General features: G+C 36.5%; 1 protein-coding gene across 3 annotated transcripts in view; it reads right to left on the bottom strand.

The window, feature by feature from the left end:
• Positions 1-25,399, bottom strand: part of LOC119526187 (complement factor H-related protein 4-like) — a 70,491-nt gene that overhangs the window by 10,181 nt on the left and 34,911 nt on the right. For 2 of the 3 annotated variants that reach the window (XR_005215140.1, XM_037825112.1), the window contains exons 6-9: positions 20,896-21,090; positions 20,249-20,425; positions 12,361-12,537; positions 11,300-11,476 (exon numbers count right to left, since the gene is read on the bottom strand). Coding sequence is in view for 2 of the 3 variants with exons in the window: in XM_037825112.1 (XP_037681040.1) it covers positions 11,300-11,476; positions 12,361-12,537; positions 20,249-20,425; positions 20,896-21,090 (726 nt within the window). In the remaining variant the exon portion in view is untranslated. The remainder of the gene's footprint in view (positions 1-11,299; positions 11,477-12,360; positions 12,538-20,248; positions 20,426-20,895; positions 21,091-25,399) is intronic. The other variant, XM_037825113.1, reaches the window with a different exon arrangement.

Genomic DNA, 25,399 nt, shown 5'->3' on the forward strand with positions numbered 1-25,399 from the left:
AAAGGATGGAAAATATACTAAAATAAAGATTGAGTACTGTACCAGTTTGTATATATTATGTCCCCCAGAAAAAGCCATATTCTTTGATGCAATCTTGTGGGGGCAGACATATTAATGTGGATTAAGTTGGAACGTTTGGATTAGATTGTTTCCATGGAAATGTGCCCCACTGAACTGTAGGTGATAACTCTGATTGGATAATTTCCATGAATGTGTGGCCGCAACCATTCAGCATGGGCCTTGATTAGTTTACTGGAGCACTATATAAGCTCAGAGAGAAGGAGCAAGCTTGCTATAGCCAAGAGGGACACTTTGAAGAATGCATGGGAGCTGAGAGATGAACTGGAATTTACAGAGACATTTTGGAGATGGTCTTTGAAAGCAGACTTTTGCTCCAGAGATGCTAAGATAGGACAAATGCCCCAAGAGCAACTGAGAGTGACATTTTGGAGAAAAGCTGAAGCCTAGAGAAGAACATCCTGGGAGAAAGCCATTTTGAAACCAGAACTCCAGAGCAGATGCCAGCCACCTGCCTTCCCAGCTAACAGAGGTTTTCCAGATGCCATTGATCATCCCTCCAGTGATGGTACCCGATTGTTGATATGTTACCTTGGACACTTTATGGCCTTAAGACTAACTGTGTAAACAAATAAGCCCCCTTTTATAAAAGCCAATCCATTTCTGGTGTTTTGCATTCTGGCAGCTTTAGCAAACTAGAACAGCTTTTGTACCAGAAGTGGGGTGCTGCTGAGTTTGCAAATAGCAAACATGTATTAAATTAAATGGATATGGGGAAGATTCTGGAAGAATTGGGAGGAGCTTGATAAAGGCCTAAACTGCTTCAAAGAGACTGGAATTACGGACTCTAAAGATACTTCTGATAAGGCCTTGAACAGAAATGATGAATGCTTTGTTGCAAACTGGAAGGAAGGTGATCCTTGTTTTAAAGCAGTAGAGAATTTCGCAGAATTGAGTCTTGGTGTTGGATGGAAGGCAGAATTTGAAAGCAACAACCTCGAATATTTAGCTGATGAGATCTCCGAGCAAAATATAGAAGAAGTAGCCTGGCTTCTACTTGCAGCTTATAGTAAAATGTGACAGGAGAGAGATAAACTTAGAACTGAACTCTTGCGTACAAAGAAACCAGAAGCTGATAATTTGGAGAATTCTAGATTTCCAAAAAGTGAGACAACAGAAGCTACAGTCTAACATGAGGATTTAACCAAACATGGAACCCAGCCACCATTTCACTACAAGCCAGGATTAGAGATGGAGTTATTGAGAAAGGATTTGTGGAAAGTCCTATGGTCTGATGGCTTTGACCCCTGTGTGCTTCATGCAAAGCCTACTGAATTTTTGCAAGATCTTTATAGATAGATCTGCTGCTAGTCTGGACTGGAGAAGACGGACAAGGAACAAACTGAAGGAAAAATTTCTTCAAAGATGGAGCCATGGAGTTTGAGGTCTGGATTCAAGATGTCTCAGGCTGGGAGAGCAGGGTGGCCCACAGGCGTGGAAAGGATAAGTTTGCCCCAGAGGTCAAGGAGATCCTGGCTGCCATGCACTGTTCTGAACGGGTTGAGCATGTGCCCCAGAGATGGAAGAGAATTTGGGTGCTGCCCTGGTGTTTGAGGAGGGTGGGGCTGAGAAGGTGGTCTCCCCAATGTGTGGATATTTTGGAGCACTCACCCCAGTGTTTGGGGATGAAAGGGCTGTCGCAAAGGCCCTTAGGAAGGGTTAGACTCGGCTCTCTCAAGCACCAAGGATGCAACATCCTTCTGTAAATGACTCTCAGACTTTGAAATCAAATGGAGTTTGCCCTGTGGGTTTTAGGAACTGTTTTGATTTGTATTCCTTTCAGTTTCTCCTTATGTCAATAAGAATGCTTACCCTACGACTGTCCTTCCCTTGTATATTGGAAGCAGACAACTTGTTCTAAGTTTCACAGGTACAGAGCCAGAGGGGAATTATGCCTTAGGACCAACCATGCCTGTAATTGATTTTGATGTGATCTTGTGCTTAACTATTGTTACTGAAATGATTTAAGTTTCTGTGATATTGTGATGGGATGAATGTATTTTGTATATGGAAAGATCATGTTTTTCCGGGGCCCAGGGGGTGGAATGTACCAGTTTGTATATATTATGTCCCCCAGAAAAGCCATGTTCTTTGATGCAATCTTGTGGGGGCAGACATATTAGAGGGGATTAAGTTGGAATGTTAGGATTAGGTTGTTTCAATGGAAATGCACCCCACCCAACTGTGGGTGATACCCTGATTGGATAACTTCCATGGAGGTGTGGCCCTACCCATTCAGCAAGGGCCTTGATTAGTTTACTGGAGCACTATATAAGCTCAGACAGAAGGAGCAAGCTTGCTACAGCCAAGAGGGACACTTTGAAGAATGCACAGGAGCTAAGAGATGAACTGCAGTTTACAGAAACATTTTGGAGATGGCCTTTGAAAGCAGAGAAGCTAAGAGAGGACAAACACCCCAAGAGCAACTGAGAGTGACATTTTGGAGAGAAGCTGAAGCCTAGAGAGGAACATCCTGGGAGAAAGCCATTTTGAAACCAGAACTCTGGAGCAGATGCCAGCCACGTGCCTTCCCAGCTAACAGAGGTTTTCTGGATGCCATTGGCCATTCTCCAGTGAAGGTACCTGATTGTTGATGCATTACCTTGGACACTTTATGGCCTTAAGATTGTAACTGTGTAACTAAATAAACCCCCTTTTATAAAAGCCAGTCCATGTCTGGTGTTTTGCCTTCTGGCAGCATTAGCAAACTGGAACAAGTACTTCAGAGCAAGTAATATAAACAAGATAAAGGAGGGCCTTTTATAAAAAATAAAAGATTTCAATTCAGCCAGGGGACTTAAATATTCTACATTTTTTGTACATGGCAACAGAACTCTAAAGTGTTTAAAGCAAACACCAAGGAACAGAAAGGAGAAACAGACAAATCTTCACTTAGAGCAAAAGATTCCAAGTCAATCTATCTCCTGAATTAATAGAACAAATAAGAAGAATATTAGCAAAACCTACTAGACTTGAATAACATGATATGCCAAGTGGACAGAATTCATATTTATGACACATTCAAAAACAATTGAAGAATATGCATTATTATAAATACATTTGAAACATTTACCAAAATAGAACATATTCAGGACCATGTTACAAGTCTCAATAAATAAATTTAAAAGGATTGATGACATACAACATGTTCTCTGACCAAAGAGGAATGAAATTAAAAGTCAATAATATGTATCTTTTTAAAATCAACAATTATTTGGAAACTCAGTAAGACATTGCTAAATAAGGCTGGAGGAAAAGGAGTTAAAATGTAACTATAAAAGTATATTGGTCAGAATGAATATAAATATACAACATACCAACCCAACTGTGGGTGATAACTCTGATTGGATAATTTCTATGGAGGTGTGGCCCTACCCATTCAGTGTGGGCCTTGATTAGTTTACTGGAGCACTATAGAAGGTAAGACAGAAGGAGCGAGCTTGCTACAGCCAAGAGGGACACTGAAGAATGTACAGGAGCTGATAGAGGAACTGCAGTTTACAGAAACATTTTGGAGATGGCCTTTGAAAGCAGACTTTTACTCCAGAGAAGCTAAGAGAAAACAAATGCCCCAAGAGCATCTGAGAGTGACATTTTGGAGAGAAGCTGAAGCCTAGAGAGGAACATTATGGGAGAACGCTATTTTGAAACCAGAACTCTGGAGCAGATGCCAGCCACGTGCCTTCCCAGCTAACAGAGGTTTTCCGGACGCCACTGGCCATTCCTCCAATGAAGGTACCTGATTGTTGACACATTACCTTAGACACTTTATATCCTTAAGATTGTAACTGTGTAACCAAATAAACCTCATTTTATAAAAACCAACCCATTTCTGGTGTTTTGTATTCTGTCAGCATTAGCAAACTAGAACAAGTACTTATATGAATATCACACAAAGTAGACTTCAGAGCAAGTAATATAAACAAGATAAAGGAGGACCTTTTATAAAAATAAAAGTTTTCATTTCAGCCAGGGGACTTAAATATAATAGAATTTATATATATGGAACATTCAAAAACAACTGAAACAATACACATTATTTTAAATACATTTGAAATGTTTACCAAAAAGAACATATTCTGGACCATATTACAATTCTCAATAAATAAATTTAAAGGATTCATGACATACAACATGTGTTCTCTGACCAAACAGGAATGAAATTAAAAGTCAGTAACATATATCTTTTAAAATCAACAATTACTTGGAAACTAAATAAGACATTGTTAAATAAGGCTGGAGGAAAAAGAGTTAAAATGTATCTATAAAGGTATATTGATCACAATGAGTACAAATATAAAACACATCAAAATTTGTGGGATGCCACATAAAGTAATTTGGAAGAAATTTGTTACACTGGGCAAAAAAGAAAATGTTTCACATTAATGAATAAGTTTCTACTTTAAGCATTACAAAAAGTGAAGAAAATTAAACCCAAAGTAAGAAAAAGAAAGGGAGCAATAAAGATCAGAGCAATAGACAACAAAGTAGAAAAGAGAAAAAAAATAGAGAAAATTGATGAAACCAAAGGCTGGTTATTTTAGAAGTTCCATAAAATTGTAGACATTTATAGAGACTAATCAGGAAAATGGAGAGAGGACAGAAATTGCTAACATGAGCAATGAAAGACATGGCATCATGACAATTTTTAGAGCTATTAAAAAGATAATAAGGGACTCTTATGAATATTGTTATGCCAACACATTTAACAACTTAGATGAAGTGATAAATTTCTTAAAAATCAGAAAACCTAATAAAAAAGGAATAGATAGGGGGAGGTGCAAGATGATGGCATAGAAAGGTGTGGAATTGAGTTAGTCTGCTAGAGCAACTAATAAACAACCAGGAACCACTAGTAAATAGTCTGGAATAACTGCTGGAGGACAACCGTGACTGTCCACACATCATACACTAGCCAGGAATGGGAGGAATGGCTGAGATTTCAGCATAAAAGCTGTAAGTAAAAACTGCAGAAAAATGCAGGGAACCCTCTCTCCCCATGGCAGGCTGAGCTACAAAACCTCACTGTGGGAGAAAGCAGCATTACGGGAGTGAGCAAATATAGCACAACCTAGCTCCAACTGAGGTTTTAATTAGCAAATGTGGACTGCTGAATACAAGCAACAAACAGACAAACCCCTAACAAGCAGCAAAGTACCCTGCGGTGACTCCCAATGAAGACAAAGTGAGGCTGACAGAAAAAAAAAATACAGAGGCTTTTAGAGATGACTGATCTCTGAGAAACAGAGGGCATCTGCACCCTAGGAAAGGGAGTCCAGAAGAGCGGGTGCTATCTCTGGCCAACGGGCAAAACTGGAGGTCCGTGGACTGGCTCTGAAAAGGGACTTTATTTCCCTTTTTCTCTCTCGCTCAACCTGAGTGGATCAGTAGAGAAAACCTCAGACATTTTCAGTTCACAGCACTCTGACTCAGACAGGGGTGGAGTTAACAGAGTCAGGGAGACAAAGGAGTAATTCAAATTCAAATGCAGAAGATAACACCCTAGGGGGTGTATCTTCCCTAAGAGGAAGGAGGGGGGACTACCTCTAGTGCCAGCCCTCCCCTCAGAACTCAGACCCCAGGGCCTGGGGGAAACAATCAAACCAGCAACAATCTAAGCTGAGATTTAAAAGGGCCACACCTCTTTACCCCAGTGGGAACGACAGGCTGACAGGTGCCACCTGCTGGTCAGGTTGTGAAAAACACAGTGGCTAGAAGCCTCACAGTAAAGAGTGTCAATCTTCTAAGAAACACCCTCAAGGAAACCTGACACTGAATACAGCCCCAGTCTGAGACCTGAGCCTGTTCTGGTCTGGGAAAATCTGATTGGTTTAACCATGGAAACCAAATGGTAGACAACAGAAAACTACAAATCACTCTAGGAAAAATGAAAATATGGCCCAGGCATAGTTTTGAAAAAGATGGTAATCAGTCTGGAGAGCTAACAGAACTTTAGAAATATACATCAAAAGAGAGGCAACAGATAATTCAATGGCATGATAGGGACAACAGATAGGAAATAGCCTTCACGCTAACCTGAGGAGCAGATAAATAAGACCTACCAGATGGAAGTGGAGATAAGTGGGGTCTTGGCATGAGAAGCAAAAGAATGAACTCATAGCACATGTGCAATTCCCCTAGCCTGTGGGAATTTATAAATGGAAAATGTAATTTGCCTAGTTGGACTCTAACTTCCAAGACCATACACTTAAACAAAAATTATACATATCCAATGGTAAAACTGCTTATACGTAATTAGATTCTACCAAAGGAGGGAATGTAGCCATTACTTAAAGGCAAAGCCCTTTGGGGACTTCTATCATTAGAACCTTTGGTGCAGTTTTCTGGGAGGAGGTTGAGTGGAGAGGGGCACAAAACAACTTTTGGGGAAATTAAAATTGCCTCTAACTCTATTGAGTTTGTGATAAGTGTGTGTATGAATTTCTCAAAAGTCATTGGCCTACAAACTAAACAAGTGTGAATTTTATTGTGTGCAATTTTACCCAAATAAAGTTGATTTAAAAATGATTCCTTAAAAATTAAATAGGGATAATTGCATCAATTTTTTAATTTGTTGAGTTACTAAAAGAAAAACACCAAAGCAACCTACGTGTATAGGAAATGAAAAGTTAAAAAAATATGGAAAATAAGAGAAAATAGTTAAGTTTCATCAAGGCAAGTAAGCAAAATTCCAGAAAGAAGAAAAAAAAAAAAAAAAGTAAGATAAACAAGCAAAACTGCTGAAGTAAGTTAAAGACCATCAAATGAATGCTCATTTCAAATTTTAAGCAATATTATATTAATTTTTTAAAATTTCAAATCACCCAAGATAAAAGAAAGTTCTTAAGGCTTAAATAAGTAAAAAGCATATTGTCTACAAGAAACATAATTCATAACAGCAAATATCTTCTCATAAGATAAAAATGCATAATGCAAGACAATTGGCAGACATTCAAAAAGACCAAAATAATTTCAAAATATATCATATTTAATAATAGGAAGGATCAGTATCGTAAAAATATCTATTCTATATAAATTGATCTGGAGAATTGAGGTAATTCCAATAAAAACCTAAACTAAGTTTGTGAAGGAACTTCTTGAGGTGATGTAAAATACGTAACATGAAAGGCCCAAGAGAAAAATCAGAGAATGATGAAGGAAAAGATTAGGGTGAAAGATCTTTACTAGATGTTCAGATTTATTATATATCTATGATATATAATGATACTGTGGTATGATACTGTGGTATGGAACACTGATTACGGCACAGAATAGAGAACTCATTGATAGTGATTATATATGTTATTGTATATTGAGACAGGTGTAATTACAGATAACTGGGGAAATGTTGGATTTTCCATATTTTCTAAAAAGGAAATTTGATAATTACCATTCATAAAAATCAATTCCAATAGGATGAAATATGTAACAGAGAAGGCAAAATATCAAAAATTTTGAATAAAATATAGCATAATCTTTTTATGTCCTTTAAGAAGACACAATAAACATTAATCAAGAAAATAGCTTTGATTGTAGGAAAAGAATAAACTGTGTTAATAAGGATATCTTAAAGAAAAGAAAAACACCATGGAAATGGAGAAAATACTTGCAATAGATATAACTGAAAGAGATTTAATATTCAGAATTTACAAAGATTACCCATAAATCAATACAAAAACACACAGAAAGATAAATTAAGAAAACTATTAATATGCATTTCATAGATTAGAAAAAGTAATTAACAAAGAGCATATGAGCATATGCCATCTAATTAATAAAAAGGAATTCAAATTAAAACTATAATGCTATAGCATTTTACAATCACTCAAAGTGTAAACACTAAAAGGTTACATCACCAATCATTAACAAGGATTAGAGCAACAATGCATAGTTGATATGAGTGTACATTGGTACATCCACAGTGGAAAACCACTGAGAATCATCTTGTAAAGTTGAACATACACAATGTCTCAGAAAATCCATTACAAATTATACATCATTGAGGAACACAGAGAATCAACATCACTAAAAATGTGTGTGGAATAGCTGCTTAAATATGAATGACACTTTTAGTTAGCATTGGATTTATTTTCTGTTTACACTTTGTAATCATTCTGAGTGAACCAATTTAGTGATTTTGATGCAAATATTTCACATGACTTAACCAACAAATATTATTTTCAAAATTTCTTTTCTGAATTTTTTAGAAAACAATTTTTAGAAAAAATTCTTTTTTAGAAAAGAATTTTTTTAGAAAAAATTTCTTTTTTGAATTTATTTTCAAAATTTCAACTTGCTTATATTAGATGTGATCTTATCATTAAAATTGAAATAATTTAATTTTAAATCCTCCTTTCTCACTGCTTAATTTTTAAAATTAAAAATTGGAATATAAAAATTAGAGTTGTTTTATGAGCAAACTATCCAAAAGTCAATTATCATATCATCATAATATTACAGATAAATTAATGATTTATGAAAGTAATGTGAGTAAAAAAGTAACCAAACAAATTTGTTTTCATTTTTGATTTTATGTTGATTTTATCAGCTCAGTTGATGAAGTCTTCTTGGCATGTGAATCACTAGAATTTGTCCCCCAAAATTCTTTTCCATTCGACCACCCAATTATTTATTAGCATGTATGTTTGTTTATATAGTTTGTATTCATTTTATACAAATTATTTTTCTCAACATATTATTGTAAATATTGCTTGATAAGGAAAAACATGATCTTGGCTGTTGCAAATTTTTCAACTACTATATTTATCTAGAGATAATAACTTTATCTCTATATAAATGTCTTTATCTCTTTAAATGTGATTAAAGGAAGAGATTGAATGGACAGACCCGTAATTAAAGATATCTGTCTTTGTCCAGATACCAACATCATTAAACCTAGTATTGAACTGAAAATGTTTTCAAGAACTTTTTGCTTCTCATTGACACTTTAACATTGTTGAAGACACTATAGTTTTAAATGGTTTATAACAATTTTTGAAACCTTTCACCAAAGTATAGAACTCACAGTATGTATCAAATAAATTAAAAATTATCCAACCTGCATGCAGTTTTCTGCAAATTACTGAGGGAACAACACTTGTTAAAATGTTATGTATCCTTTGATCATTCAGTCACTGGCGAAGTAAACAGTGCTGCTCATTTCTAACAATGTATTGATTCACATCATCAAGTTTGATAAAATTCACAAAAGATAACGTTAACCAGCTTCGGTTTCTACTGCTGTCTCTGTCACGTCAATTTCCTCTCCCTCACATTTTCCTTTCATGTTTGACAGAATACGTATGTTCATGGGAATTATGTATTCAGGACTTTGTATTCTTTTTTAAAGAAGGCTCCTCAAGTTTGTGTAAGGTTCTGGCTTCATAAAACCCGGATCTTCCTCCAGTCATTGAAAACTAATTATATGATCTTCTTAAAAGCTTCTCACTCAGAATTAAATCCAAACCCTTTACAGTCCAGCCTTATTTGTCTATACTTGCAATATCATTTATGCATCTCTGCCCCTCTCAATCCACAGTCCAGTTTTTGTTTTTTCTTTTTTTCAATCTTTGAATTGTTTAAGTAGGTCAAGTTCAAATGTTGGCCCAGCTGTTACACATGTCCTTTCCTCTACCCTGAATGGTTTCCCTAATTTTCTTTGTATGGATGCTGTCCTAGACAAAACAGAGCCCTCAGCCTGCCCCTATTTTCTATCTAAATCCTTTACTCCTTCCTTTTCTTTGAATACTATTTTATATAAAATATATAAAAATTGTATTTATCTTCTTGTTCATTTATTTGGTTTTTTTTTTTTTAATCACTATCCAATATTGGAATGAAAGATCTGAAAAGGCTGGCCCATGTTTGTATTTTTCCAATTTCTGGCACAAAACAGGTGATTGTTGACAGTCTGAACAAATCAAACATAACTCAGTCTTCAATATTTGTGAGCAAGTCTACCTCATTCTATAATGAACTTACTGTTCTTTCCTCTAGAGTCTCTATTTCAAATTTTCAAACACCCAGAGTTTCTTCTACCAGTACCCCAATGCAGCACTCAGTCTCAGATGACCTTGTCTCCTACCTTGTGTAGAAACACAAACTATCAGCTTCTGCTTCTGCTTCTTTACCGCATGACTTATGCATCACTTTCCTTCCTTCCTCCTGCTACAAAGCTGTAAGCAGCCCTGTTGCAACCAAAGCCCAGTCTCATCATGGGAGCCTTGGTTCCTCTTCCCATCCACTCGCAGGAGGACAAAGACTGCACTATTAATCAGTCTGTTAAAACATCTATTTTAAATGTTTGTTCTCTCCACATTTATGACAACACTCATTTCTATATCCCAGATCTGTCCCCTGGGTCTGCCTCCCCACAGGCATCATCATCTGTTATCAATCCACCCCAAGTCTCACTCTGTAGGAATTCACTGCTTCATCTCTTGGCCACCACAAGCAAAGCATGCAGGAAAAAACTTTCAAAAATGCAATTCTAATGTAATCATTTCTTTGCTTAAAAGTATGGCATGGCTTTTCCTCAAGCATGAAACTAAATCCAAATGCTGACACCCCTGAAATTATCCGGATAATCTTGCCTTGAGCTCCTACCTAGCCTCAGCTCATAAAATCCTCCCAAATATTAAACTGACTCTGCTCACCCTGGTATTTCCCAAATAGACTTTTAATTTCAGAATTCTGCATTATCTCTGTGTGGAACAAAGCACAGCCACCCAGTTTTACAAAGATGAAAGCTTCTTTTCATTCTGGGAAAACAAACAGCTATTTTGTCAATAGCCAATTGTCCACAGAACTTGTCAATGTTTGAAAAAGAAGAGTTCCTGGCAATAACTGGAGAAAGTAATAAGGGGAAAGCTGTAAAGCAGAAAATTTGGATGAAAACAGCTGAAGAAATTTAACAAATCAAGTGACCCTTTTTAAACAACTTGAAAGTTTCTATTTGGGACAATTTGAAAAGGATTTATAACTCAATCACAAAACTGTAATGTAAGTGTCCACAAGAAACTTTAATTTGATGTAGTGCTTTAAGATAGATTCCTATCTTTGGGCTTCAAAACACAATCCTTTCCTTGTTCACATTAAGTAAGAAAACACCTTGATTTTAATCCTTGTCCTTAAAGTATCTCTAAATAAATCAAATCTGAAAAAAAAAAGAGCACTTTTTTTTTTAATTCTGAAAAAAGAATACCTGAAATAGAGTACTTACCGAGACATGTGGGTGTATTGGACCAACCATCCTCACCGCATACTATGGAGCCTGTGGTGCTTCCGTCTCTGGTTTCATATCCATCGTTGCATTCATAGTCCAACTTGTCATTGAGCTTAAACCAGGTGTCATCTCTTCTGGGCCTGGCATTCTCAAATACTGGCTTATCACAAGATTCTGAGGCATAATAAAATTAATGTTTTCATTTCTAACACTATTGAATGGACAATGAAGTAAACACTTCTCAGGAATATAACGTTTTGTCAGTTAGTACATGCTAATAAATTAAGTACCATTTAAAAATAATCTAAGAAGAAAAGTGATAAGATGTTGTCCTATGACATACACTAAAAATAAAAAATTATTTCTATATACACCATTATTATCAATTAAAATCTCAGAAAAATTTATATTAACAATATTTTTGTCAATCTTATTTGTTTTTGAACTTGTCACATGTTGGTACCAAAACAGACCATTAATGTTGTCTATTACATTTCTGAGGACATAAGACGACATTTTGTGAACTTAGAGGCAATATAATGATTTGCAGTTATGAAATATATACAAACATAAAAGAATTAACTGGATAAAAAGATTAACATATTTATCTACATATTTTCTTTCATCATAAGAAAACCTTACAATAGATAATTATTACAATTTAATATAAAATGAATTGACATGGGAACAACTCATCATTTTTTCTTTAGCCCATAGAAAGCATGGAAATTGAAAGAAAAAAAAACAAAAAACAAAAAGTGTCAGAATGGATTCATACGTATACTTCAGAAGTATCACTGAGTGGCTTAGGGATAATAGAGTTAGTCAATGAAGTAAACTCTGCAAATTGTGTTTAGAAAATCTCCATAAACATTTAGGTAGAGGAGAGAGAGAAATATTTCTATATTTATGTATATTTTACACACACACGATTTCACAAAGTGTTTTATCTATTTTTTCAAAAGGAACCAGATAAGGCCCCCAATAAAGAATTAATTTAAAGAAAACATTTGTAAACTGTTTTCAGAACATGAACAATAACATAATAACTTACTTACTAATGCATGTGGGCTGAGCTGACCATCCGCTATGTAAACATGTAATCGACCCTGAGGTTTCACCCTCTGGTGTTACATATCCTTCTTTACACTTATATTGTGTTTGTTTATTTAAGGGATATGTATACTCATATTCAGAAAAAAAACCATGCTCAATATCTAATCTCGAACATGTTTCTGAAAGGGAAAAGCACAAATATATGTTCAAGAGACATGTTTATAAAGAGACAAAAAATGTCACAAATTATCTAAACAGTAAGTAGAGGAACACATTTCTTCTCAAACACAACAGAAATCCGAAGACCCAATAACACTTCCTAACTCATTCAGTGAGGCCAACATCACTCTAATACCAAAGACAGATGAGAATATCACAAGGAATGAAAATTACAGACCAATACCTTTTATGCATACAGATGAAAAACCCTCAACAAAATAATAGCAAACTGTATCCAATAGCAAATTAAAATGATTCTACACCATGATCAAATAGGATTTATTCCAGAAACACAAGGGTGGTTCAACACAAGAAAATGAATCAAAATAACAAATCACACTTATGGAATGAAGCTGGGAAGGGACAACAAAACATGACCATCTCAATGGACCCTGAAAACAAGTGAACTAACTCAGCATCATTTCTTGATAAAAACACTCAAGAAACTGGAAATATTTGGAATCTTCTTCACCATGACAAAGGACATGGAAAAAAAAAAACTATAGTTAATATCATTCTCAATGGTGAAAGAATGAAAAATTTCCACCTAAGATCAGGAAAAGGACAAGGAGGCCTGCTTTCATCACTGCTGTTCAATGTTATAGTGGAAGATCAAGCCAGAGCAATTAGTCAAGAGAAAGAAATGAAAAACACCCAAATTCACAGATGATGCAATTCTATATAGATAAAATCACAAATAATCTATATGAAGTATGAAGGCTACCAGAGGTTATGAATGAATCTAGCAAAGTGGTAGGGTATGAGATCAACTTGCAAAATTCAGTGGTGTTTCTATATACCAGCAATGAACAATCCCAAAACGGCAGCTCCAAGAACCCAAACTTATAAGGAAAATGGACAGCCTACAACTACATGGGGTAAAAGACTCCACTGGAAGGCTTATAGAAGAATACCTAATGCCTGGGATGAAAACCTAGGAAAGAGTTTATTTGGAAATTGGAGCATTCAAAATTGCCATGTATTCTGGGGGATTTAGAAAGCCACATGCATGTCGAGGTCAGGACACATGCTAAAAACATCCTAAGAAGACCTTAAGCTTTCATGTCTTACTCAGAACAAACAGGAAGTGAAAGCTAAGACAAAAATAAGTAGCTGATTCTGTGAGCTGCAAAATCCAAGGAAGAGGCACAGAATTTGATTGCTTGTATACTTTTTGGAGAAATTGCCTGTCCCATCAGGGGATGTTCTTAATCTCTCCTCATAAATTCATCAGGAAAGAAGGAAAATGCAATGGGATCATTAGACACTGAAAGCAATGACAGGCCACCTACCAACAGGATACAGGGTATCCCATGGGTGGCATGTGGATTTTCTTGGCTTGATATCCACAATTCCAGGGAGATAACAAAAGTCTTGGCCAGGAAAAAAATACATATATATATTTATATATATACATATATGATTCTAAATCTTAATTCTCATATCCAGTTACCAAAGGAAATGTCTCTAACACTATTTAAGGCTTGCAGTAGAAAATGCTTCAGATTGGTCCTCCTAATTATATATCATCTGATCAAGGAGAGCATATTTTACTGCAGGTACAGTGCAACGATGGGCTAAGAAACATCATATACAACAAACTACACTTAAATCTTACCTCCCACAATATAGTGGAACTGACTGAAAATTGGAATGAGCAAATGAAACGCCAAATTATTAAATGTGGTAGGTGTGGTGATAAAAGACTGAAAGAATGACTTGCACAAGTGCATGAAAGTGGCTTAAAACTTAACGTGTGAATATAAACACACCAATGGATGAATTGTTGAGATAGTGTGCAGTGGATGGGGAAAAGGCATGGAGTATGACACAGGAAATTAAATAAAATTCTTTGCTACTTCTGAAAGATTTTCTTTTACTCTTCCTGGTTCTGTAGACCTGGAAACTTGATTGCATTTTCCAATTCAGAGGAAAGATCAATTGCTAACTTGACACCACAAATAATATATCTAACTCCGCATGACCAAACTCCTAACGGCATTACGGATATACTTTCTTCTCCTGTGCCTAAACTTGGATAATGGTTTCTAATACTTTCTCACACAGTGGATAAGAGCATCTTATAAACTTCCTTTATAACCCTCTTCTATATATTATTGAAAATGGACAAAGGAGGTGTCAACGGCCACACTGATACTGCTGCTATTACTAAGGGACAATCTTCCAACTGAACCTGATTGTTCCACCCTTGGTTTGCTGGTTGGGTAGTGGATCTGAGTGAGTATGAACGTTAAATGAAAGAGGGAAAGACTGCTGACCCAATTATTAAAATACATAAGATCAAAGCCCAAGAATAAACCAGAGAATGATAAAAAAAAATTAGGTTGAAAGGTTTGCACTAGATGTCCAGACATACTATAAATCTAAAGTAGTTAACACAGTGTGGTACTGGAACACTAATATAAAACTACTTATTATGGAACCCAATATTTGCATAATGTAAAAAGGAAAACTAAGATTGCTTGGAACATTGTGGAAGATGGAAAAAAAGAATATAATCTCATAGCTGTGTTTACAAATGCCCATGAAAATGAAGCTATTTGTCTGGATAAATCTCCCCTTTCTTTGAAGCTGCAGGTGAAGGATGGGTTTGGGAGGCTTAAAGAGCATTGAATTTGGAGTTACGTATGTAAGTAGGTCAAGGACCATCACATGAATGCTCATTCAAAATTTTAAGCAATATTGATTTTATTAATTTTTTAAAATTTCAAATCACCTGAGTTAAAAGAATTTTTCTTAAAGCTTAAATATAATAAAAATATTATTTACAGGAAACATAATTCATAATATCTAAAATCTTCTCATAAGCAAAAATATATAATACAAGACAATTGTCAGACATTCCAAAAAGACCCAAAAAACTTTAGAATATATCACATTGAATATTAGGAAGGCTCAGTAGCATAAAGATATCTATTCTTCATAAATTGATCTGGAGAACCAAGGTAATTCCAATAAAAATGTAAACGGAGATTTTTGAGGGAACTTGTTGAGGAGAATTAAAATACATAAGATAAGAGTCCAAGAATAAACCAGAGAATGAAAAGAAAAAATTAGGCTGAAAGGTTTGCACTAGATGTCCAGATGTATTATAAATCTTAAGTATTTAACACAGTGTGGTACTGGAACACTGATAGAAAAACTACTTATTATGGAACACAAGAGAGGATTCAGATTAATAGTCATCGTATATGTTTATGATATATGCTCAGGTGCAATTACAGATAACTGGGGAAATGTTGGATTTCCATATTTTCTAAAGAGGAAATCTGATAAATAGCATGTATAAAAACGAACTTGAAATGGATTCAATCTATAACGGGGAGGTAAAATCTCAAAAGTTTTTAGAATAAAATACTTCATTATCTCTATGTCCTTGAAGAAGACATGATAAATATTAACAAAACAAGTTGATCACTTTGATTGTAGGAAAAAATAAACTGTGTTCACTAAGGTTTTCTTAAAGAAAAGGAAAACACAAGCCATAATAGGAAAGGAGAAAATACTTGGCAATAGCTATAGTTGAAATTTATATTCAAAATATACTAAGAATCCCAATAAATCAATACAAAAATACACAAAAATATAAATTTAGAAAACCATCAATTTCCATTGTATAGATTAGAAAAAGTAATTACCAATAAGTATATGAGTACAGGCATAGCCTAATTTAAAAAAAGGAATTTAAATTACACTCTAATGCTATAACATTTTACAACTACTCAAAGTGTAAACACTAAAATACAACATCACTAATCATTAGCAAGGATGTAAAACAACAATGGAAATCCAACATCCGTTTTTGATAAAAACACTTCAAAAGGTAGGAATTGAAGGAAACTTCCTCAGTATGATAAAGAGCATATATGAAAAACCCACAGCCAGCATAGTACTCAATGGTGAGAGACTGAAAGCCTTCCCCCTAAGATCAGGAGCAAGACAAGGATGCCCGCTATCACCACTGTTATTCAACATTGTGCTGGAAGTGCTAGCCAGGGCAATCCGGCAAGACAAAGAAATAAAAGGCATCCAAATTGGAAAGGAAGAAGTAAAACTGTCATTGTTTGCAGATGATATGATCTTATATCTGGAAAACCCCAAGAAATCAATGATACAGCTACTAGAGCTAATAAACAAATTTAGCAAAGTAGAAGGATACAAGATTAATGCACACAAGTCAGTAATGTTTCTATATGCTAGAAATGAACAAACTGAAGAGACACTCAAGAAAAAGATACCATTTTCAATGGCAACTAAGAAAATCAAGTACCTAGGAATAAACTTTACCAAAGATGTAAAAGACCTATACAAAGAAAACTATATAACTCTATTAAAAGAAATAGAAGGGGACCTTAAAAGATGGAAAAATATTCCATTTCATGGATAGGAAGGATAAATGTCATTAAGATGTCAATTCTACCCAAACTCATCTACAGATTCAATTCAATCCCAATCAAAATTCCATCAACCTACTTTGCAGACTTGGAAAAGCTAGTTATCAAATGTATTTGGAAAGGGAAGATGCCTCGAATTGCTAAAGACACCCTAAAAAAGAAAAACGAAGTGGGAGGACTTACACTCCCTGACTTTGAAGCTTATTATAAAGCCACAGTTGTCAAAACAGCATGGTACTGGCACAAAGATAGACATATAGATCAATGGAATCAAATTGAGAATTCGGAGATAGACCCCCAGATCTCTGGCTGACTGATCTTTGATAAGGCCCCCAAAGTCACTGAACTGGGTCATAAAGGTCTTTTCAGCAAATGGGGCTGGGAGAGTTGGATATCCATATTCAAAAGAATGAAAGAGGACCCCTACCTCACACCCTACACAAAAATTCACTCAAAATGGACCAAAGATCTCAATATGAAAGAAAGCACCATAAAACTCCTAGAAGATAATGTAGGAAAACATCTTCAAGACCTTGTATTAGGCAGCCACTTCCTAGACTTTACACCCAAAGCACAAGCAACAAAAGAAAAAATAGATAAATGGGAACTCCTCAAGCTCAGAAGTTTCTGACCTCAAAGGAATTTGTCAAAAAGGTAAAGAGGCAGCCAACTCAATGGGAAAAAATTTTTGGAAACCATGTATCTGACAAAAGACTGATATCTTGCATATATAAAGAAATCCTACAACTCAATGACGATAGTACAGACAGCCCAATTATAAACTGGGCAAAAGATATGAAAAGACAGTTCTCTGAAGAGGAAATAGAAATGGCCAAGAAACACATGAAAAAATGTTCAGCTTCACTAGCTATTAGGGAGGTGCAAATTAAGACCACAATGAGATACCATCTCAGACCGATTAGAATGGCTGCCATTAAACAAACAGGAAACTACAAATGCTGGAGGGGATGTGGAGAAATTGGAACTCTTATTCATTGTTGGTGGGACTGTATAATGGTTCAGCCACTCTGGAAGTCAGTCTGGCAGTTCCTTAGAGAACTAGATATAGAGATACCCTTCGACCCAGCGATTGCACTTCTCGGTATATACCCGGAAGATCGGAGAGCAGTGACACGAACAGATATGTGCACACCAATGTTCATAGCAGCATTATTCACAATTGCCAAGAGATGGAAACAACCCAAATGTCCTTCAACAGATGAGTGGATAAATAAAATGTGGTATATACACACGATGGAATACTACACGGCACTAAGAAGGAACGATGTTGTGAAACATATGACAACATGGATAAACCTTGAAGACATAATGCTGAGTGAAATAAGCCAGGCACAAAAAGACAAATATTATTTGCTACCACTAATGTGAACTTTGAAAAATGTAAAACGAATGGTTTATGATGTAGAATGTAGGGGAACTAGTGATAGAGAGCAATTAAGGAAGGGGGAACAATAATCCAAGAAGAACAGATAAGCTATCATGGGTAAATTTAATGTTCTGGGAATGCCCAGGAATGACTATGGTCTGTTAATTTCTGATGGGTATAGTAGGACCAAGTTCACAGAAATGTTGCTATATTAGGTTACTTTCTTGGGGTAGAGTAAGAAAACGTTGGAAGTAAAGTAGTTATCTTAGGTTAATTGTCTTTTTCTTACTCCCTTGTTATGGTCTCTTTGAAATGTTCTTTTATTGTATGTTTTTTTATTTTTTTATTTTTTTTATTTTTTTTTTATTTTTCATATAGTTGATTTAGGAAAAAAAAAGTTAAAAAAAAAAAAAAAGGAAAAAATATGCAGAGCCCCCTTGAGGAGCTGGTGGAGAATGCAGGGGTATTGGCCTGCCCTACCTCGATGGTTGCTAACATGACCACAGACATAGGGGACTGGTGGTTTGATGGGTTGAGCCCTCTACCACGGAATTTGCCCTTGGGAAGACTGTAGCTACAAAGGAGAGGCTAGGCCTCCCTATAATTGTGCCTAAGGGCCTCCTCCCGAATGCCTCTTTGTTGCTCAGATGTGGCCCTCTCTCTCTACCTAAGCCAACTTGAAAGGTGAAATCACTGCCCTCCCCCCTACGTGGGATCAGACACCCAGGGGAGTGAATCTCCCTGGCAACGTGGAATATTACTCCCAGGGAGGAATGTAGACCCGGCATCGTCGGATGGAGAACATCTTCTTGACCAAAAGGGGGATGTGAAAGGAAATGAAATAAGCTTCAGTGGCAGAGAGATTCCAAAAGGAGCCGAGAGGTCACTCTGGTGGGCACTCTTACGCACAATATAGACAAACCATTTTAGGTTCTAATGAATTGGGGTAGCTGGTGGTGGATACCTGAAACTATCAAACTACAACCCAGAACCCATGAATCTTGAAGACAATTGTATAAAAATGTGGCTTATGAGGGGGGACAGTGGGATTGGGGGGCCATAGTGACCACACTCCCATTTGTCTAGTTTGTGGATGGGTGAGTGGAAAGGTGGGGGAAGGAAACAAACAAACAAACAGACAAGGGTGCCCAGTGTTCTTTTTTACTTTAGTTGCTCCTTTTCACTTTAATTATTATTCTGGTTATTTTTGTGTGTGTGGTAATGAGGGTGTCGGGGATTGATTTTGGTAATGAATGTACAACTACGTAATGGTACTGTGAACAATCAAATCTACCATTTGTTTTGTTTGACTGCGTGGTATGTGAATATATCTCAATAAAATGAATAATTTAAAAAAAAACAACAAAAACCAACAATGGACTGTTGATATGAATGCATATTGTTCTATCCCCAGTGGAAAACAGTTGGGAATCACCTTGTAAAGTAGGACACACACAATGTCTCAGAAAATGCGTTCCGAGTTATACATCTTTGAGAAACACAGAGAAGCAAATCACTTAAAAATATGAATGGCATTTTTAGTTAGCATTGGATTTATTTTCTATTTAAATTTGTAATCATTCTGTCTACAGATTTAGTGATTTTGATGCAAATATTTCATGGGACTTAACCAACAAATATTGTTTTCAAAATTCCTTTTCTGTATTCTTCAATAATATTTTTAGATAAAAGATTTATTTTCCTACATTTTATCAAGAAATTTGTGTTTATACTTGTATGCATAGAAAAAAACACAAAATATGTTCTATTGGCAGGACAAGAAGAAATTAAAATAAGCATGTTGCTGCAGTTAATATATATGAGTCTTATGAAATAATAACATCTGGAGATCTCAGAGCAGTCACTTACTGACACGGATGCATCTGGGAGTAGGGGACCAGTCATTCTCTGTACATGTAATTTTGGTCTGTTCATCTGGAAGACTGTAGCCAGGATTGCACACAACATTTATGAATTCATTCTCTAAATATGTGTAGCTTTCATTTGAAGCACGTCCATTTTCAATAGAGTAGAAATAGCATTGTCCTAAAAACAATAAAAAAGAAAAATGAAAAATGTAACACACAGAATTTTGCTCAAGATAATAAATAATAATAATAATAATAATAAATAATGAAATTGGAAATTTTATGTTGTATGTATGTTAGTGTAATAAATTTAAAAAACACAGGCCTTTACAATGCAGTGAACCCTAATGTAAACTATGGGTACAGTTAATAGCGTAGTTACAATACTATTCTTCATGAGTTGCAACAAAGGCTCCACACTAATGCAGAATGTTAATCATAGTAACGCTGGGTGTTAGCCAGGATTTATGGGAACTCTGTAAATTCTGCATGATTTTTCTGTAAACTGACAACTTCTTTAATAAAAACATATGAAACAATTCCCTTTACAATGTTTAAATGAGAATGCATACCCATCCAAATTCTGTGCTATTCCCTCACCATCTCTGAATGATGTGCACACGTATAATTTTAAAGACACTGACTTACGGCGGCATGGTACTGCTGGTGACCATCCTTCTTTTGTGCATGCAATGTAACCACCGTTGTGTCGTGTAGGAGTCAAAAAATTCTGATCACAGTAGTAATAGTAATATTTTCCTATATGTACTGGAAAGTATGGTCTATAATAGCCTTCATTATATAGATATCCATGTTTTATATGTGGAAAATCACAGGGTTTCACTTGGAATACAAAAATACAAACAGAAATATTTTACCATAATAAGCATTCAAATTGGATTTTTATTTTTTTCATTGCTGAATTATACTCTTTGTACCATAATTGCACCCCTTGCATTAGGGAATCAAGACAAGGAAATTTATCAAATTCTTACCACTGATGTACCTGGAGGGGTCATTGGTAAAGAAAATGAAGTTATACCTTTTGGGTCACATGAGGCATAAACTTGTGTGAGGACCACCCAACAAGAAAACTGCACAGACCTATTTAATGTATTTTCCTTGAGTACATGTATCTCCAGCCCTGGTTGATAAGTCAACTTCCTGATGAGGGATGAAGATGCAGATTTTACCCCTCAGCCAACCTGACTTCTGCCGTCTTTCTTTTTCGTCACCTTTCATGAAAGGGATTCTTTCCTTTCAAGCCCAACCCAGATTTAGGGGAGAGGAAAGGAAGAGACAGAGTGAGAGAGAGAAGAGGGAGGAAGGGAGAGACATATTAATAACCTTAATTAGTTTATTTTTCTAGTCTTGTAGACAATTTAAGAAATGTAGAGAAGCACAAAAAAACTCCTTTGATTAAATTACAGAAAAAAAATTCTTATTTTTGTCTCGCACATATTTGTCCAGGCCAGTCTTCTTTTCCTAATTTTTTAATGAACCAAAGTGGACCAGGAGAACCTAAGATGCTGGCTAGGTGAGACAGGGCAAAAAAACACCTCCATGAAAAATACAGGATAAAAACCAGAAAGTGACCCAGAACACCACTTGCAGCATAGCACAAGCCAGACAAGGTCTGCTAAATCCGCAGGGAATGTGCATTTGGTGAAACCAGGAGCATGCATTCTGAAACAAGTGAGTAACCCGGCTGAAAGTCCAGCGGCCACACGGCAGTGTGGGGAAATGGTGGGCTGGCATTTGTAGATGGACTAGTTCTTAAAAAAAAAAAAAAAGCCCAGGAGCATCTGCAGATACAACAGGGAGAGCTGCACATTGAAGCACAGCAGGAGCTGGCTGGGCTAACACCTCAGTGCCTGGCATGGAGGATACCCCTTCCCACTCCCGCTGCTGATTGTCTCGAGACCAGGGGAGCAGAGGGAAGCCAAAAGGAGAAAAAAACTGCATTCCTTGCAGCCATTCCCCCAGCAGGCAAGGGACGCTCCTGCCTCGGGCCAGACCCACATCCCAGAGCTACGCCAAGAAACCCAGTGCAACAGGGAGTCTTTCCCTCAGCACTGCACACACACCACAATATCGGCCATGTACAGTGGCCTTTAGTGCACCCACAGCTGATTGTCCTGGAGCTGGGAGAGCGGAGCTGTGCAAAAAGGGGGAAGTTAACCCGTCCCATTCAACCATCTTTGAAGCAGGCTGCGAACACCCCTGCATGGCCCAGTGACCAAGGGCTTCCCAGGAGGCTGGCGTGCACTTGTGACATGGCACAGCCCTCCCACAGCAGAGGTCCTGGAAGAGCACAGCTGGGAAGGGGGATCTGCTCGGAAACCCCAGGGACCCTACGCAAATACCAAGGACTGGTGGGTCAGGGCAGAGAAAATCTGTGGAAAGACCGAAATGAAGGCTTAGGCTCCTGCAACAGCCTGAAATCACTGGGAACACCTAGGAGGTTTGATTATTAAAGGTGCCCTGTCTCCCTAACCACTCAGACAAATGCCCCACATTCAGGGCGGACAGCACCAACAACAAACCCAAAGTTGGTGCACCAATTGGACCCCACAGGAATCAGACCCCCACACACCACAAAAACAAATCTGGGGAGAACTGACTTGAGGGGAATAGGTGACTCATGGATGCCATCTGCTGGTTAGTTAGAGAAAGTGTATGCCACCAAGCTGCAGTTCTGATAAATTAAGGATCAAGTAAAGCAAGTGCCAAGAGGCCAAAAAAACAGAAAATCTTAAAGCATATAATAAAACCAAACGATATGGAGAACCCAAACCCAAACTCCCAAATCAAAAGATCGAAAGACACACAGTATTTGGCACAATTAATCAAAGATCTACAGAGAGGCAACAAGAGCATGGCACAGGATATAAAGGACATAAAGAAGACGCTAGAAGAGCACAAAGAACAAATTGCAAGAGTAAATAAAAAAATAGAAGACCTTATGGAAATAAAAGAAACTGTAGGCCAAATTAAAAAAACTCTGAATACTCATAATACAAGATTAAAGGAAGTTGAACAATGACTCTCCTCGAGGACCACAGAACAGAAAATGAAAGAACAAAAGAAAGAATGGGGAAAAAATCAAAAAACTCAAAATGGATCTCAGGGATATGATAGATAAAATAAAACGTCCAAATTCAAGACTCATTTGTGTCCCAGAAGGGGAAGAGAAGGGTAAAGGTCTAGAAAGAGTATTCAAAGAAATTGTTGGGGAAAACTTCCCAAAGCTTCTACACAGTATAAATACACAAAGCATAAATTCCCAGCAAACTCCAAACAGAATAAATCCAAATAAACCCACTCCAAGCCATATTCTGATCAGACTCTCAAATACTGAAGAGACGGAGCAAGTTCTGAAGGCAGCAAGAGAAAAGCAATTCACCGTATACAAAGGAAACAACATAAGACTAAGTAGTGACTACTCAGTGGCCACCATGGAGGCGAGAAGGCAGTGGCATGACATAGTTAAAATTCTCAGAGAGAAAAATTTCCAAGCAAGAATACTTTATCCAGAAAAACTCTCCTTCAAATTTGAGGGAGAGCTTAAATTTTTCACAGACAAACAAATGCTGAGAGATTTTTCTAATAAAAGACCTGCCCTACTTCAGATACTAAGGGAGCCCTACTAACAGAGAAACAAAGAAAGGATAGAGAGATATAGAGAATTTTAACAGACATATATAGAACATTACATCCCAGGTCACTGGGACACACATTCTTCTCTAGTGATCACAGATCTTTCTCCAGAATGGACCATATGCTGGGACATAAAAACAAGCCTCAATAAATTAAAAAAAAATGAATTTATTCAAAGCACATTCTCTGATGACAATGGAATAGAAATAGAAGTCAATAACCATCAGAGACTTGGAGAAATCACAAACAACTGTAGGGTAAAAATGAGGGGGAGATGATAACATTCCTGGATAATCAGAAGCTGAGGGACTTCACCACCAGTAATCAGTTCTATAAGAAAAGCTAAAGGGAATTGAGCAGGCTGAAAGGAAGCGACACTAAACAATTGACTGAAACTAAATGAAGAAATAAAGATTACCAGTAAAGAACACATGGTAACTATAAATACCAATACTACTGTATTTTTGATTTATAACTCCACTATTTACTTCCTACAGGATCTAAAATACATAAACTGTAATGATAAATCAGTGGTTTTGGACTCAATGTAAAATATGTAATTTTTGACAAGAACTACATAAAGGTGGGGGAATGAGGGAGTAAAGGAACATAGTTTATGTGTCGTATTGAAGTTAAGTTGGTATCAAAGAAAAACAAGATTGTTATAGATTTAGGATATTAAATTTAAGCCCCATGGTAAACACAAAGAAAGTATCAGAGAATATGACCATAGAGATGAAAAGTAGAGTAGGGGTTCCAAGAAGCGGGGGAAGGGGCAATGAGGAGTTAAGAAATGAGTGTAGGGTTTGGAGTGAAGGGAAACTTCTAGAAATGGATGGTGAGAACGTGATAGCACTGCAACATTCTAAATTTGTTTAATCCCACTAATGGAATGCAAGGGAGTGGGTGGAATGGGAAGATTTAGGCTGCATATATGTTTCCACAATTGAAAGAAAAAAAAAAAAGTCTACTTAGATGACAATTAAATGCCAAGGATGATCTTGTATGGGATCTGAGGATGGAGGAGAAAAGGCTGAAAGGGACACAGATGGTACAAAAGGAAGAAACAAAAAGGAAATATAGAATGTAAGCTTTGTATAAATGTTGAATTTCTTGAACTTCTCAGCTGTGCTTAATGGGTTGCATAAAAGAATGTTCTTGTCCATGGGAAAGGTACATGTGAACTATAGAGTTTGTTCAAAGATGTGTGCAGCTAGCTCTCATATGTTCAGAGGACAGAGCAATAGATGATGGATGATAGACAGGGAGGGAGGGAAAGAAAGAAATGGTGATGTGACAGGATGTTAAAGGTGGTGGACTGGGGTATCAGGGGAGGGGGGTTGGGGTATGCTGGAGTTCTATGTATGGGGTTTCTACTGTTTTTGCAACTGTTCCTGTAAGTTTGAATTTATTTCAAAATAAAATTTCTTAAATTAAAAAGAAAAAGTGGTCTAGGAATATTTCTTAATAACTAAATAATTAAGTTTATGGG

Source organism: Choloepus didactylus, chromosome 2 (genome assembly GCF_015220235.1).
Source record: "Choloepus didactylus isolate mChoDid1 chromosome 2, mChoDid1.pri, whole genome shotgun sequence".
Classification (NCBI taxonomy): domain Eukaryota; kingdom Metazoa; phylum Chordata; class Mammalia; order Pilosa; family Megalonychidae; genus Choloepus; species Choloepus didactylus.